This window comes from Psittacula echo (assembly GCF_963264785.1).
Source record: "Psittacula echo genome assembly, chromosome: 4".
Taxonomy (NCBI): domain Eukaryota; kingdom Metazoa; phylum Chordata; class Aves; order Psittaciformes; family Psittacidae; genus Psittacula; species Psittacula echo.
In genome coordinates this window covers 5668379-5685914 of record NC_137738.1, presented here as the reverse complement: position 1 = coordinate 5685914, position 17536 = coordinate 5668379, and the positions used below count along the sequence as shown (strand labels likewise).

Sequence of the window (17536 nt, the reverse complement as noted above, 5' to 3'; positions counted from 1 at the left end):
ACTTAGATGTTCAAGTGGGAAACTGGTCTGATGAAATGGTGAATTTCATGAATGAATGGTGTTGAAAGGGTAAATGGGCATGGAGGCCTCGAAGTCAATGACCAGTGCCTCCAAGTACTTGCCACGCTAACAATGGCCAGTGTAAGTTTTATGATGGAAGCTTATAAAGTCATGAATGATACAGATTATTCATAGGGGGAAAAAAACCAATAAAAGACAATATTGCTGCTGTTTATTTCCATGTGAGAGATTGAGGGCCTCAAATGAAACTAACAGGGAGGCAAGTGCAAAACAAGAGAGAGGAAGTGTTTATACAGCACTGTAGAAGTGTGGTGCTTCCTGCCGTAGGATGTTGCAGCTATGAGAAGTTCACCACAGTCCACAGAACAACTAGAAAAATCCTTTGGCAACTATTAAACAGAACTTTAAACGTGTGTCTCTTCTCCCTCCCAGGAACTTCTTGAGCCACAACTAGAAATTATACTGCATTATTGCCCTTGTTCTGTATTTGGCCTTAGCATGTGTGGCTGGTCAGTGTCCGTTACAGTCAGACTGATGCCTAACAAAACCAAAGAGGAAAAGAGCTAATGAAAAAGAAACTGGAAAGAAACTAAATGACTGGAGAGCACAGCTAATGAAAAAGTAGGGGGCTCCTGTCCACTGTTATAAACAGGCTACAAGGCAGGGTGGCAACATCACTGATGTTCATGTGAATGCCCAAATATCAGAAGTTTTGTAGAATGAAATTTTATATGACTTGTAAAGTCTTGACAATAAAATGTATAGATATGAGTGTATGTTTATGCGTGTGTATCTATAAAGTAAATTTCTGATTAGTCTAATTCTGATTAGACTTATTCTGATTAGTCAGGATGAGATCTATGAAATATTCAGATCCCATGCTTAAATCAGAAATGTTCCATTGACAGTCTTATTTGTTTCTTTATTCTATGGTATTATGACAGGTTTAGAAAATGAAACGGTGGAGGTCTGCAAATGGTAATATGTATTCAAATATTACTTTAGACAATAAAAAAAGTGTTCTAAGAAGGTGAATATCTTTGTTTTATAGGTCTCTGGCCATCTGAGGAAGTGCTGGCTTACTACTGCCTAAAGCATAATGAAACATTCAGGTACAGAGTTCAACATAAAAAGATATTTTCCAATCTGTTAGTTTTATTGTATATGCATGGTAAAGATTGCTATGATTTAAGTCTTCAGATTAAATTTAAAATGTTCAAGGTGAAAGCATGTTGCTCTTAACAAAGAATTCTGAGCTGCCTTTGGGTACTAATATTGCACAGCAAGCTTTCTGTTACATGTCAAAGACTTTTGATTTCCACTCAAGGCATTTTATTTCACTTTGATTTTTGGGAAACAAAAGTGAAGCTCCAATCAATCAGTGCTGATTGTGAAGGTCAGGAAAAATAAGACATTCTTTAAACTAACATCTGTTGGGAAAGCAAGTAAAATATTACCTGATAAAATACATAATAATCACTGCTTATAGCAATGGAGGAATTTACACCTGTATTTAAGTATTGTGAAACAATTCTGACACATGCTGCACTTTTATTTGCTATTCTTTTTTAACATTTTCTCAACTTATAGGAGACGGTTATCGAGGCTCCAGTAGGAACACCTGAAAAGAAAATCCGTCCTGCATCCTCTCTCTTTCCCCTTGAGTATACAGAGCTTTGCACTTGGAAATCCTTGAAGTTTCATTGTCCAGAGGATGAATGGGGTGCAAGAAAAGCCATTATAACAATGCATTTGGAGGCATAAATTGTGTTCTGAGTGAGGGTGCAAGGCTAATACCAAGTAAACCAGCTTGGAGTATACAAAATCCCTCAGTCTGTGTACGTACGATGTTGGTAAAATAACGAAGACCAAGCTCTAAGTCCTTGCCTCTTGTACCAAAGCTGAAAGCTGCGAGCTGGTTCCTGCAGCTTACTCAGAGTCCTATCTGAAATCAAAGACCTGGTACCAAAGCATACCCTGGTTCATTTCTACTCCGTCCGCCACCTGAACAAAGCCCACCCCATTAGAGGAGGCAGCTAACACACCTAATCTGGCAGCTGCAGCTCCTTCCTCTGAGTTTGGTGGATGTGTGACTTTTGCTGCCATAGTGGTGTCCCTGTAACACTTTGCAGTCCAGCCCCATGCCGTGGCTCATGTGCTTGGCTTGTTTTTAGAGGCTCTTCACAGCAAACCTCCCAGTGCTGCTCACTCAAAGGGTAGTTTCCTAGTTTGGGTAAGCAAGCCTGGATGCTTAAAGACAGCTATCACTCAAACTTCCATGGAGGAAGTGGGCTGTTGATTTCTCAGGATTATGCTCTCTCAACAGTTCGCTCAGATGAGATTTTAATTCTCATTGATAAATGTCACTAACTATTGCCTGAGAGAAGGATATAATTTTAAAAACTTGCTGTTTTTTCAGTGCTGATTGCACTTAAATGAGTTATCCACATAAATGTATATATGTACATATATATGTATATTGTGAACATACAAATTTGGTTCCAAATGCACCAAAACCCCCACACTAGGTACTTTCTGTGTTTATTTCAATAAGCATGACTCTTATAAAGGATTAAGTGGCTTGCAAATCTTACATATATAACCATATGCATATATTTTAACATATGTGATGTGTGTGGTTTAGAAAAATAAAAACTTGGGTGAGGAAAATGCTGTAATCATTCTATTTAAAGCACAAACTGCACATTTCCCACATCTGTTTTATATTCTCGTTGGGTTTATGTACAGCTTGTTCCTCTGAACTATGCCTTTTGTCCCATTTCCATTAAACAGGACAACTAGACTTTTTTCAGATGAAATTTGTGGAGTCTAAGAAAAATAAATCTATTCCAGACAGGCAGGCAGCAAGCATTAATATACAGTCATACAGCCTAGTCCACTGGCCTCAGTGAACAAAATACCAGCATCTGTATACTGCTACTGATATGGCTTCCTAGATGCTCTTCCTAAATATCAGTGTCGAGTGAGTAGGGAGGTAAGACTTTCACATAAAAAATAGATTTTTCAAATGTTGGTATTATAGGGAACAAGAAAAGGTGTACCTAAAAAATAAAAATAATATTAAAAAAAAATCTGGTTAGCTGAAATTCCATTTAAATTCCCTTTTCTGACTGTCAAAAATGTCTCAATGGGGAGGTTTCTGCCAGCTGTAACAGTTGCCGCAGATTTAGCTATAAAGCAGCATGTTCCTAAACTGAGGCTGTGCCTTGCCCCAGATGCCGCTTCACACAGTTTCGGTGCGGGGTCAGCATCCCTCCCTCCTCCCCTGGGGCAGGCCATGGCTCTGGAGGACATTCTTTGTGGCTCCCCCTGCAAGCTCCCATCCGGCACGCTCTCTGCGCCAAATTATATTTCAGATGCACGGCTTAATAACAGCACAGTATGGTCTAAGTTAAAAGCAGCCTTTCAGACCATGTATTCAACCCTCTGCTCGGGCTCAGTTTAGGCTCTTGACACTAACTTCGTTTAGTTTTCTGTGGCTTAGCTGTTTGCTGTTCCCATCGTTGTTCATAACAGCATTGTTTGTAGGTCACTTGCAGTTTTAAGTGCTAATTGAAGGATCGGATTTCTTCATGTGTAATTGTTTTGTGGTATAGGGCTTGTTTTAAAACTTTTCTCTTTTTAATATAGAAAGGCTTTTAGGCATAACTATATGGAGAGATATATAAATAATATTAATTTCCCCATTTACTTCTCTAACTGTTTTTGCAAGAATGAATGTGGATTAACATTGTTATCCTTTCCTAACAAGTATCTTTCGCTACTCTAGCTAGTTTAGTTCTAAAAGACAGAGCCATTGACAAGGGAAAAAAGGGAACCTTCTCAGATTTTTCAGCTCAGCGGTGGTAATGTTGCACTGAACACTAATGAGGGAACCCCCACTGATTTGCCTGCTTTGTGACTTTTCTATTTCATAATTATTTTTAAAACGCAAAACGACATGAGGTAGCCTAGTCATGTCTCTACAACTTCCTGGTAGCTCAGTGCTTACTGCAGATGGCAATTTGTTCTTGTAACATATATGTCTCTCTGACCATTTTCATCTAATTTGTATGGGTTCTACCATTTCCTTTCTCTCTTTCAGGGACCTTGCTGTGTGTGAGCTAGGGGGTGGCATGACATGCTTGGCTGGGCTCATGGTAGGTCTTTTCTCAATTCCAATCCCATTCAGAGGAAGAAACAAAAGGAAAAATGTTCCAGTGCCTCCAACTGCTGGGTCAGAGAACTGTCAACAGCCTCAGCTGCGGTCAAGCTGCAGAGTCTTGAGAGACCTTCTAGATTGACTTGCTTTCGTATCATATTGATTTTATGGTTGCCTCGATGAGCAGAAACATTTTACCTCCGTGTAGTCAATATCTTTTGTTGTGACATTCCAGGCCACGTACGGTCTGTCTTTCATTGCCATAGCCGAAGCATTTTCTTTTTTTTCAGATTATAGTCCCATTTGCTAAGATACAGGAATAGCCTGGCGAATCACAGTTGGAGCACCATGATATAGCTGCTAATGTTTTGCCTGCATTATTACACCAACAAACATGATCCAGAGCTCTCGGTAATTAGATTCTTTTGAATTAGATTGGCCATTCAGGAGAGTCGTTCACCATTCTCTGGGTTCTGAGTCATGTATTCAGGAGATATTATGTAGCAGTGCAGTGCATTAGACAAGTTTTTATGTCTCTACAAATAAAAGCATATTGTTACACTGATTGGCATTTGACAAACCTGTCGCTCTTATACAATGTGTCGAGGTTACAGCCCAATGTGCGAGCATGTCAAAGCTCACAAAAAAATTACCCTTACAAAGCCATCTGCCTGCAATGCAAAGTTATATGAAGGGCATCAGGCAGTCAGACAGAAGCAAGCTGAAAGGCAGAGTGACAGCCTTGTATGATGGCTCTACTAGATAAACAGAAGCCCGCAAATGAAAGCCTCTCAGAATACCATCATCGGCTGTCACAATGCAATTACGGAACAGAATGATAGCAAGATAGAGGCTCCCGCAAATGGAATGATAAAAGTATTGACTGATTTGATTGAATGATTAAAATAATGCAGACATAAAATGAAAAAAGATTGAAGATTGTTACAGAGAAATAGGTGAGGAAGCATGATACTGAAGGCTTGTCACTCCTGTCTTCACTTCCACACAGACAAGCATATTTGCTCATTGTTTGCTGTGCTCTTTTTTTCAGGTTGCTATTTCTGCAGATGTCAAAGAAGTTCTGTTAACTGATGGAAATGAAAAGGCCATCAAAAGTATCCTTATTCAGATAGAAAACTGGTTTGTTGTGCTCGTTCCTTTTTACTGGCTGAGTAACAATCAATATAAAGACAGACAGCATGGGGTATATTAAGAAAAAGTCCCCAAATAAGTAATTAAAAAATAGACGTAGAGTATGTTGAACTGAGCTACAGCTTCCCCCACAATAAATGCCACATTTTCTTCTTTAATTAAAAATGCACGTGTTGGTATAGAGCAAGTACAGTAGTAAATATTTGTCTTGTGGTTGAGTGCTGAAAGATTCCTGGTGTGTATGCTCCACGTCAGAGGAGGTATAGCAGGGAATCAAACCATTAGCTCCCCTTCATATATCCATTTTGCAGAACTGGATTTATTTTCTATTTTTTTTTTACTTTCAGATAGTAGCCTCTTAAAGCCAGTATTTGTATATTCTCATAGCTTATCCAGTGTATATTGAAATGCATGGCTTCATTGTCGCTGCTAAGTTATAACTGCCCACAAATTACCCATTTAGTGTGCTTAATCAATTATCAATTTATTATTGTTTCTCTTGATGTAAGATTGTAAACCTGCTCTGTCCCTTGTAGAAAGTATTTTATTAGATTTCCTATATTAGAATAAATTGCTATTATGCCCTTCTAATATGAACACATAGTTCAGAAAATTGAACTAGACTTTGGCGAAGCGAGAGAATGAGTGAGCATAATTTGTGGCTACATTAAATATCAGCACAGAACAAGAACAGATATATACAGTGAATGCTAATAGCCCTTAGAAATTGAGAGGGGGAAAAAAGGAAGATACCTATTTGCTTTTGTTCCTTGGTAATCTTTCCATTTGCTCTTTTAAGGGACACTAGTTTTTCAGGTTTTGGCCACTGCATCATCAGAATTATTTAGATTTGAGTTTTGTTTGTATTTGAGAGCTAATGAGTGGAAAAAAAAATATGTTAAATTGCACTTGCTGACTTAAAATTGGAGGCATTGCAGTGTAGTAGCATTAGGTACTGCCTTTAAGAGGACGTTCTCAGGGGTAACTGAGGTAACTATAATTACTTACAACACTGTAACAATTTAATGGAAAAACGTCCAAGCCTAGATCATATCTTTTAAAACTTGAAGGAAGCTTTTGTAGATGTCTTTTTCTTGAAAATGCAAGTTCTCACCTGGGGTCCAGGGATTCTAATTTTGTTAAATTCTAGTTTGTTGTACTCCTGTCTGGAGGAGGAAGCATTCATTATTCTGTGTATTTTAATCAGCATCACTCCTTCCAGCCTTTCTTCTATGTCATTATGAAGTTGAAAAATGTAGGAGAAAGAAGTGTTTCAAAACTAGCCTAACAAAACAAACCCATGTTTTATAGAAGGACAGGTATTTAACAAAAGGTCATTTTACCCACAGAAAGCTTCAGGTGAGCTCAGTAATCATCAAGTCAGCATATATCTTACATAGCAGATTCTATAAACATACCTGAACTTTTTTGAAATAGCAAGGAAAATTGGCGAGTGCTAAAAGTATTCACTCAGTCTTTGGAATGAAACAAATTAAAGTCCTTTTGTTCCCGAAAAAGATACTGTTAATGTCCTCTAATTAACACACCTTGGTTTTTCACAGTGTGTTTTAGGAATATCTTTTATTTCCAAAAGTCTTACAAGAACTCTTCATCTGTATTCACTCAGTGAATCCCTTTCAGAGGAACGATTGGTGGAAGGCTCCAACAGGAATTTATTTTTCTTTTTTAACATTTGGTGCTCTGAAGGCTCAGCATTCAAAGTACTTTTATTGTGCTGGATTTTACAATGGGCTTAATATTAGCAGGGTGCCAAAGTGCAGCAGACTAAGAACTTTACAGTGTAGGTGCAATGTGTTCTTAAAAGTGCACGTAATAAAATCTATCTTGCATTTTACGTGTTTTATGAACCTCAGTAGTGATTTTATGTTGTCTTACGGTAATTTTCTGTTACATTCTTTTCTATAGAAACTGGCTATAACAGAAATTTAGGCTAAATTTAGATCTGTTCCAGCCATGCCATACTCACTGAAAACAGTAAGAATTTTTAGTGTAATTGGAAATAATATTTGCCCCCAAATGTCACAGACCAAAATGATGTATTTCTGCTAATTTTTATTATTTCTGATAGTATTTTTTAATTGTTTAGCGCACCAAATTAAATTAACATGGGATAAAACACTGTTTTCCTTTCTAGATTTTGCTCTTCAGGAATAGTTAATGCCTAGTATTATGCTTTTTATGTAGGTATTATACATTAAAATAATCTTGTTTAAAAATTACTGTTTACATCTTGCCTTTAAATTTCTTAGGAAGCTTAAATTACATGCCAGTCATACTATAATACCCAAAAATTACTTTCCAAAAAGTAAAAGTGGTTGTCAACAAAAAGGAAAAAAAAATCACTGTCAGAAGCCAGGAAATCACCAAGCAAGCCTGCTAATTATTCTTAATGGGCAAGATGAGCACATTAAGAAACAAATGAATACATCAGTGAAATGTAATTGAAAATCGACCTGGCAATAGTGCATTGCATCTGAGAATCTGCCTTTGTATTATTATCATCATCATAATTATTGTTGTTTTTGTTGTTGTTATCGCTATTCAGTGAGCATAACTAACAGCTTTGCTTTGTGAAGTCTCAGGCTTTTGAGGGTTTGATTTTTCTTTTAATTTTTGACATTCTTCATATTGTTCTCCATTTCTTACTGCCACATGAAGCATTCACTATGTATGTTTTCAATATCTACATTAGGATATGTTATTGAAATATTACAAGATAAAACATTTTATGAATATGTTAATTTAAAATTCATTGTTGTCATTTTAACCATTTCACTGTGAAATATGTAGCTGCATTTTATATTAATCAGTGGTCTTATGCATGAGGTTTATGGAAGTTTTTAAAAGGATATTATTATTTGAGTTACTAATCCATTTAAAAGACTTCACTCGAACTCACTCCTTGTGCTTATCATGGCCAGGTTTTAATTGATTTAACAGATCATTTATATTGCAAAATCAATAAAATAAAGACAGATGTTATTGCTTTTTCAGCTTCATTCAAAACTTCATTGTTGGTTTAGTGTGTTTTATCTTTCAGGATCATTTAGATAAAGAAAGTATTAAAAAGAAAAATGCAGCAAATATTCAAGTGAATAATAAAGATACACATAGGCAAAGTTATCAGATTCATTCTTCTTTGTGATTTTGGGTGATATGCATTCAGATACATTTTTCCAGCTTAGTAATATCTATGAGATAGTCATGAACAACAAATTCTGTTTCCTCAAGACACTGGAAGCATCTATACATCCAAAACCAAGGATGAGGTTCATTTGTGATAAAAGTTGTCTCCCATTTCAGAGAGGCTGTGTACCTTCTGCCTTTGCTCTGTTTCACACTATGCACTAGTGACTTGAACTACTGTCTGAAAGCATCAATAATACAAAGCGTTGTTGCAGTGCACTATAATGACCATTAAAATATAGTGTATGGATCTTTCAGCAGTCCTGGGAAATTTAGGTTAGAAAGGTCATGTTCAGCCTGAATGTCTGAACACATGGGCTCATAAATCATTTTAAAAAGCTACTGTTAACTTGTTTACAACAATTATTAATAGTTTGTCTCAGTTACATAATTTAAGTGCAGTGTAGTTAATTTATCAATAATGTTACTTCTGACTCTTAAAATGAGCGTGCTTTGCTTGTGGATTTATTTATGGCTTCCTTTTGCTTCACAGGTATAGGCTATTCATTACAACTTCTCATTGCATATTGTGGAAAAGACTTAAAAGGCACGTCCAAACCACAGAGATTTGTTTAAACCAGTTTTCTGTCATTCCATTTCTAGTTTTTGGCTTCATGAAGTATCAGTTGTCTTTTCTTTTACATTGTTTGGATGGAGGCTTTCCTAAAATAACTTTCCAGCTGTGTTACAAAGGCCAAATATGTGATTTCAGCAAAGTAAATAGAAAGATACAGTGATATTTTAAATGAGCCTGACAGTAGTGGTCCATTTTCTTATAAAAACACTTGCAAAGAATTCAAAGTATTTTGAGCACCTAGAAACATCTTCTAATTAGCATCAGATTTCCTTAAATATTGACATCTTTACCAAAATCGTCCATTTGGGATAATTTTTTATGTTTGAGAACAAATAGTTTAAATATGTATGGATTCACACTGGGTGACATTCAGTATTCTCACAACTTTGCTACACCTTTTCCTTCCAATGGCGTCTTACTAACCACTAGTGATTATGAGGGTTATCTTTCTAGGCATAGATGATTTGGCACAGCTTCCCTTGAAACTCTTCATTGACAGCCCTTGCTTTGGCCTGCCTGAATGGCTACCCAAGTTTGTTACCTGATCTTCCAAACTAACAGAAGCTGAGACATGAGGCTGAGCCACTGCTGTAGTACCTATGGGGAAGAAAAGGCATTTATTGCTTTCCACTATCTTTTATGGTGGTTCCAAACCATTCTCAAGAAAGCAAATGGACTAGAAACTCCCTTACCTAAAGGTTAAGGTGCTCCCGTTGTGTGTTGGATTTCTTATGTTTTAACCAACAGTTACCTTTAAATGTACATAAGGTACGGGAAGTCTTTCAATTCCCTCTATAGCTACAGGACTAGCAGTTCCTTAACTGTAAACAGTGGAGATAGATAGGCAACAAAAACAAGTTGCTGTATAGATATATATGGCTGATGTCCTGAAGTGGGGGGCAATGTAAAATTTATGCTTCTGAAAAAAGACTGACTCTTCTCACAGATTAAAGAAGACTAAACAGATAAAAGACATTATGAAGGTGTTAGCAATGAAAAAAAGTATTTATTATTATTCTTATTACTGATCCAATTTTGTAGATAATTCTTAACAAATACGCTGCAGATGTAAATGAGATCATCACAAGAAACCAAAATGCAGGAGTATTTAAGGCTCAGAAAGTGTCAAGCTGGTAAGATTCTGCTAAACTCTTACTGATTCTTGCATGTCATTGTGTATTTAATGTGAAACGTATTCAAAAGTGTGAAATTGTGACCTATACCACTGATGCTGACACAGATGTATGTACAAGAGGGTAAGTGATGCAAGATAGAAGTATTGGAAGTATTAAAAAAAATGCTTTTTACCATATCAAATGCAGTATTATTAATCTTGGTGACATAAGCTCTCCATTGTATTTTTTTTTTTTTTTTAACGTATACTATGTCACTTCAAGCTGTGGTTTAGTGCATGGTTGAAATTTGGCTGCTTCGGAATCAACATTACTCATTGTACTGAATATGAGGCTTAGGATGAATGTACCCAAATGACTGGCAAGGTTTCATTTTAAATAGCTCTGAGAATTCAGGGTGGGAGCAAATCCCATTTGCCCTTGGGGTGGATGTTGTTGGAGTATCAATGGGAGGTGTTTTGGTCACCCTGTCTGTGCAATCAGTATTGTGTTGTCACTGCAAGGACAGACGGGGGGAGTGTGGGAACCAGGCACAGCGTGCTGAGGCCCTTCGCTCATTGACTATGTCCTAGGGTGCAGGGCACACCCAGAATTTGTGTCATAGTGCACCAGCTCTGTTGTCTCCAAGTTATCCCCCTAGGGATGCTCTGGAGGGTGAGCAGTGTAGAGGTTCAGGGAATTCAGTTTCAGGTAACTTCCAGAACTCTTCTTGACCCACCCTATAGTAGTTGGTGCCACTGAGGTTAGCTGTTTAACTGTGTATTCCATTGAGGCACCTCCTGGTACAGTGTGGACTGGGAGCAGCTGAAAATTTGAAGTGTGTTTATGCCTTGTAGTACTGAAAGTTGTAAAGGGCTTCATATTCATGGTATAGGGTTAAGAATTAGAATATGCTTTGAGATAGCCACCTAAGAGCCAATAGTGCCCTCTTATTTGTGTGTCTGAATCTTCTTTTTTTTTTTTTGGATGATTCTCATTCTGGAAGGGCTCTCAGGCCTTCTCAAAGTGACAAAAGTAAAGCTGAAAAAGGGCTGAGAAAGGCAAGCTGTTACAGCAGAATAAGCTTATTAACATAAAGGGTTAAACCCATACAATTTTAGTGGCTATCATTCACATCATTTATCCCTATGCTTAGGCAGCCATTCTGTGTAGAGAAGTTCTTTTAAGTGAGCACTTAAGGTTAGAAAAATTCTGCCTTCATTAGGGTGTACATGCATGTAACTTAGAGATATATCCCTGCATCCTAATAAGTGCCTGCCAAGTAGACAAAGGTCACACAGGCCCCAGGAATGGTCTTTCAGGTTCCACGCGCTGAACGCTTCTTGTGAGCAGTCTCAGATCGTGTCCCTGCTGAGGAGAGGCTATGTGGTACATCCATCCAGAAGCTTAGATGTTGTAGATTTCCAATTGCCATGTACTTTATATGAAATTTCAGATTTCATCCCTTGTCAAGACTTCAAACCTGGTCTTTTAGATATCAATCAAAATCACATTTTCTACCCTGTCCTCATTTACATTTATCTAATGCTTAAGGTCATTTGTGATCATTTGAGTGTATTTCAGCATATGGAATCAGTGAATAATAGATTTCAGCCTCACGCTGTGAAGAAAGATTGTGTTTTTACAAGACATGATGTTGTTTACTGGGTGTTAATAATCACTAATTAATAAACATATCTAGACATCATAAAATGTTGCATTTTAAGGAGTAAAAATGTCAAGTGTTTAACTTCTTGAGTGCAATAGCATTGAGGGCCTTATTTGCGTAAATAAAATAATTAAATTACAACATAAAGTGAAGTGCTATAGGATCATTATCATAAACACATAATTTGAGTTTTAGTTGTACGTTCTTAAGGCTTTTGCAGATTTGTTGCGACAGTGTAAAGTTTTCTAAAATAGATATTCAAATGACTCTCTAATCCTCAATATAATGATCATCATGCGTTTCTCTGTCATACACATTAATAGTTTCTTTCTCCTGTCAAAATTAAGGTTATGCTCTGTTTAGTTACTTGAGAAGTGCTAATGGATGGATCAGTCCTTCAGATTCAGTAATGACATGTGATGAAGGCAATAACAAAGTTATTTGATCACTTCTCAAGGCCTTGAAGAAACTAAAAGGCTGATGTAAAATCTGAAAAATGCATCCCTGATTCACTTTTCCTACGACTGAAGTTGTATATATAATGATGGGGGGGGGGGGGAAGCCCACAAGGAAAAGTAGTGCTTTGTAGAGAAGAATCCAACACTGGCATATGAAGTGACATGAGGTTACTTCTTTTACATTGATCAGAGATTGCACGTAAGTGAATATAGTGATATATTTAAGTGACTTACTGCAACACTCATCTGAAGAAAGCATGTTCCTCATTTAAACGTGTCATTTAAACACTGTGCACTCTTGCAGCTTTGCACAGTGACTAGTGTAATCTTCCAAGATTCTTTCCATATAAAAGATAATTCAGAATAGACCCTTCTCACTGCCCCTTCATCTCTTGTCAGGATCTTGTACTCTTTTCCTTACACGTGGAGCAGAAATTATCAGTATGATAATCAGTTTGTAACTGTTCCAGACATTTAAGTCTAGACTTGGAAAACATGTATGGGGCAAAAAGGAACAATCCAGTATCAGCCAAGAGAAGTTAAGATTAGGACAACCTGCCATACATTTATTTCTTTAGATTTATACAAAATGCAGTAAACGAGCACTTATCTAGCTCTCTGCCAACTCCTGATTATTGTTTAAAAGTACTGTAATGTAAGCCAAGCTGGCAGTTTGTCATTTTATGTGTTATAATGTAATAATAGATATTTAGTAAACAATTTACTTCAGCAGTGGATATACAATTCTATTTTTAGCTTCTGAGGGTATGTTCAGAATTTCTTGCTTATGCATACTGGAAATAGGTACAGTAATGCCACCAAGTTACTAATAATGACTTGCCATACTAAGGCATATTAATACTTGTGTGGGTTTGACAATTATTGTTTTTCACAGTTAAAAAATTATCCATGAATCACATTGTAGGCCACATAGCTTAGCCTATGAGTTATCCTGATAGCAGTCATTCCTACCATCAACTGTTAGTTTGACATGCATTGTATCATGGTTTTGAATATGTCCACCAATGATTAAATTAGCAATAACAATGTCAAGGAATCTCTGCTCTTTTTGTTCTCTTTGTTTTAATGTGAAAATCTTCCTGAAGCAGGGACTCGGACAGTAGAATTTGCTATTATTACAAATGTGATGGAAAATCTTTATCAAACAGGAAGGCTTGCAGTACATTCTAAAGGTTAACAGACTCTGTCTGTCTTACCTACCAGGTAATTTGTCCTTCCATCAGATTCCCTTGTCTGGGAAGACTGAATGTGTTAAGAACAAAATTTGTATACTTATTGCTGATATGGGACCTATGAGTTTTAGCTGTGGACAAGTTATTGTTTTGGTAAGAGTTGCCTCGAAGAGATCACATTCCACATAAGAGTGTAAACAAGTACATCAAGAGAGAAATGCTTGTGGTGTGATGGACCTTTTGATTTGATTAGTAATAATGTATCAGATATTTTGTTCATTCAATGGTCAACATTAGAATCCACATAAAGATGTATAACCACATGACCAAAAGAGACAACTCCTTCTCCTTAAAGTTTAACATAGGTTATAATCTTATCCAAGATTTTAGTGTTCCTTAGAAATGTAATGAATTTATAAGCTTCTAGAATTAAACCTTTAAAAGAAAATCTTTCTAAGACTAAATGGCATCGGTGTAGTAGTGGATGTCTCAATGCTAAAGCACTGAATTGTAGTATCCTCATTCCATCCTTACATTAATTACCTCTTTCTCTGTAACTGTCAACATGTGAATATTTTACCTTACTGCAATGTTCTTCAAATATGCCAGCTTTCTGATTTCAACTGGTTATGCAACAGGTTACATCAATGTAGGACAGCCTTAATAAAGACTCTCTTCTCATTTGTCAGAATGATCCGAACGTGGCTAAATTCAAGCTTTTTGAAAACATATTTATTGAACTTTTTGTGCTTGTCAGATTAGCAACCCTAAAGGAATTCCCTTCTTCCGACTACTTTTCCAGTCTCCTCATGTAACCCTCTGCATGACAGCATCTATTAGCAAGGGGGGAGCTACCAAAAGGAATGTTTCCTGCTCTTTGGTAAGGAAGAAGAGGCTTCTGGTTCCCATTCTCTTAATTTGATCGCTTTATGTATGTGTGGGAAGAAGCAATGAACAGTCTGTCTGTTCATGCCCATTGTGGATTTGTAGCACTCTATCACAGAAAACCAACTCAGGTGGAAACTATTTCCATACCTCTGATCATACTGTATTTTGTTCTATTATTTAACCATGCCACTGCTCTTCTCCAGTGACTGTCTACTTTCCTTAAATGTTGTTGGTGAGGGTCTTTGCCAGTAGTTTTTGGAATCAGAAGCAGCCTGTGTTACCCAGATCACCCTTATCTGAATACTTGGTGACACCTTTGAAGAGTGCAAGGTTTATAAAGCAGGACTGCCTTTTGCAAAAGACACATCAAAAAAGGCTTCTCGTCTAGAGTGAAGTGAGTTCTTTGTACTCATGCAAAGAATTAATTTCACATCTCTGAAATGTTGTTATCCTCTCTGAGTGCTCATTCTGTGTCCTGATTATCTTGGAAGGAATATTTAGAACAAAAAAAAAAAAAATGAGTACAATCATTTTTGGCCTCTCTAATTTTATTATTATATTAAATTTTCCATTTTTGTGATCTTTTCTTTATTTGGGTGCAAGTTCAACTTTTGGAGGAATGGCATCTTGTTTCAAATAATCTTTTTTTACCATTTGGTCATATTAGCTGACTTTCATGAACTTCCAAGCCTCTCCTATTTGTGTATTTCAGCCAGTTATGTTGACTTAATAGAGTTGCAATTTGTTTTAAATTGCACTGTAGCTTCTTCTGCCTTCTTTATGTGACCACATAAGAATATATAAAAAAAACCTTGAAAAGATAAGAGGCTTTGTAGGGAAAATTCTAGGTGTTTGGGAGAATAGAAAGAAAAGCTAGGTGCTAGCTGAAAGTATAGTGTTGCATTATTTTAAGTCTTGGTCAAATCCTTGGCTATTTTATTATGGTCTCTTTAGCTTAAAAAGCCATGCTTTTGGTAAAACTTTCAGACACTTTTAGAAAGGAAATTTTAGGCAGGAAAACCTAGGTAGAATCATAGAATCATAAAATATCTCAAGTTAGAAGGGACCAATAGTTGGTTTTGGTTGAGTACTCTCTTGGACTAAACAGAAAGACTAGGTGGAGACCACTGAAAGAGAAAGTTTTCATCTTTCTCACTAGGGCTTTAAAGGAAAATGTCCATGAGATGTTAGAATCGAAGTTTATTTATTTTATCCCTATGCTTTTTTGGATGTTCATCTTTTTAGCCAGCTTTTGCGTTGTGTCCTGGTTCATGTTGTTACCACTGAATCTTTGTCTACCCTTCCTTGTCTGCCTTGGCTCTACCTTAATAGGCAGTCATTGAGTATCTTTTGCACACTTTCTTATTCACAGGTGCTCTTGGCTAATCTTTGCCACAGACATAGGAAAGTTGGAACAAACTTTAAATTTTGACAAAATGATGCTTACACTGTTATCTTTGTTTAATTCATTAATCTGCCATTAATATTCCGTTATTCAAGCATTAACACGGATACTGAAAATGAGTGGGGTTCACAAAAGAGGCTTAAGAGTGAATCAGGGTCTGGAAATGAGAGAGTTAAATAGCTCTGTTTACTTAACTTGTCAAAGAAATGACTTGATTGTTAAGAAATGAATTGATTTTGATCTGAAAGTCTCGTGGGGGAAAAAAAAATTCTTTAATAGAAGATCACTCTTTAATCTAGCTTACAAGTACCTAACAAGATGTAGAAATCGAAGCTAGACAAATTCAGTCTAGAAAAAAATGAGATTTGACAGAATGATAATACAGTCGAACGTTTTTCCATGGGAAGTGATAGCTTCTTAAGCAGTGAATGTGTTTAAATCAAGTTCAGTATCTTTCTGAAACTTGTATTAATTTCCTGAGACACATGGGCTTGATACAGAAATTTGAAGTCTTGTGTGTTATTATGGTCCCTTCTGCCCTCAGAATTTAAGCACTTCTGAATTACGTCTTTTCTGCTCTTTCTCATTTTTCAAACAAATTTGCAAACACCAGTGGTATTTTTTTATTAATAGCATTTTTATACAAGGTATTCTCGCTGAATGTGATGAATGTTGGGCTGTGATGTGTCTACAAAATGCAAAACTTTATTCTGCAACAGTTGTATTTACGTGCAGTGTATTTATTATGTCCCAAAAATTTAGCAGCTTTTGGTATGCAGCAAATGTGTAAGTGTTAGAACTTTTAGAAGTGTTAGAATTTTTGAAGACAAAACTGTAATGTTCCCATCTGAATTTTAGCAAAATACATTGTACAGAATAAGAGAAAATATGTTCTCAGAATAAGGAATAAAGGAAGCATGTAACTTTATCAGACACTTTTAGAAAGGAAATTTTAGGCAGGAAAACCTAGGTAGAATCATAGAATCGTAAAATATCTCAAGTTAGAAGGGACCAATGGTTGGTTTTGGTAATTTTTCTTTTTTTCTTTTGCATTACCACATTAATGTGATGAGGTTTCATCATGAATTGTGGTACCAAGCATTGTAGAAGCACGGAGCAAAAAGGCAGTTTCTATTAAGAGTCTATGGTCCGAGACTAGAGATAGATATGGTGAGGAAGGACAATGAGGATAACTGTAGTTGGCATGAGAGACAGAGTTGGAGGCACAAGAGCAGCCTAGCCTCTTTTCAGTTTTTGTAGGTGCTATTTTAATGTAGTTTCAAGGATAACAAAGTAGGTTTGTGAATGTTCATGAATAACATGGTGGAAGAAAATCTTCAAGCTGCTTGCTTGAAAAGTGGAAGATGTCGGTAGGCTGATCAAAGAATGAACTTGGCCTTTCAATATTGAACGAGAAAATAAAAATATGGAAGTAAACTCTTGTGAAGCATTTGGAAAAGAAGACTTACAACTTACCTGGAGGACTACAAAGAGATGACAAGATCAGGGTTGTAGGCCAGAAAAACAATCTTTACAGCAGCCTGCTGAACAAATATTAATAGGGCAAGACTGCACTTTCTTGAGTCTAAGTCTGTTTTCTAAGAGCAGAGAGAATAATACTGTGATGTTAAGATATAAGTGATGATGACGTGGTCAAGAGTTTAAGTTGAGTGGCTAGATAAGAAACTTCTT

At 36.5% G+C, this 17536-nt stretch overlaps 1 protein-coding gene across 1 annotated transcript in view; it reads left to right on the top strand.

Moving 5' to 3' along the window:
• CAMKMT (calmodulin-lysine N-methyltransferase) overlaps positions 1 to 17536 on the top strand; it is a gene marked incomplete at its 3' end in the record, with an annotated part of 211457 nt that overhangs the window by 168290 nt on the left and 25631 nt on the right. Inside the window, exons 4-7 of the mRNA XM_080616738.1 lie at positions 1073 to 1133; positions 4127 to 4181; positions 5235 to 5298; positions 10186 to 10252. Of these exons, the coding sequence (XP_080472864.1) occupies positions 1073 to 1133; positions 4127 to 4181; positions 5235 to 5298; positions 10186 to 10252 (247 nt within the window). The remainder of the gene's footprint in view (positions 1 to 1072; positions 1134 to 4126; positions 4182 to 5234; positions 5299 to 10185; positions 10253 to 17536) is intronic.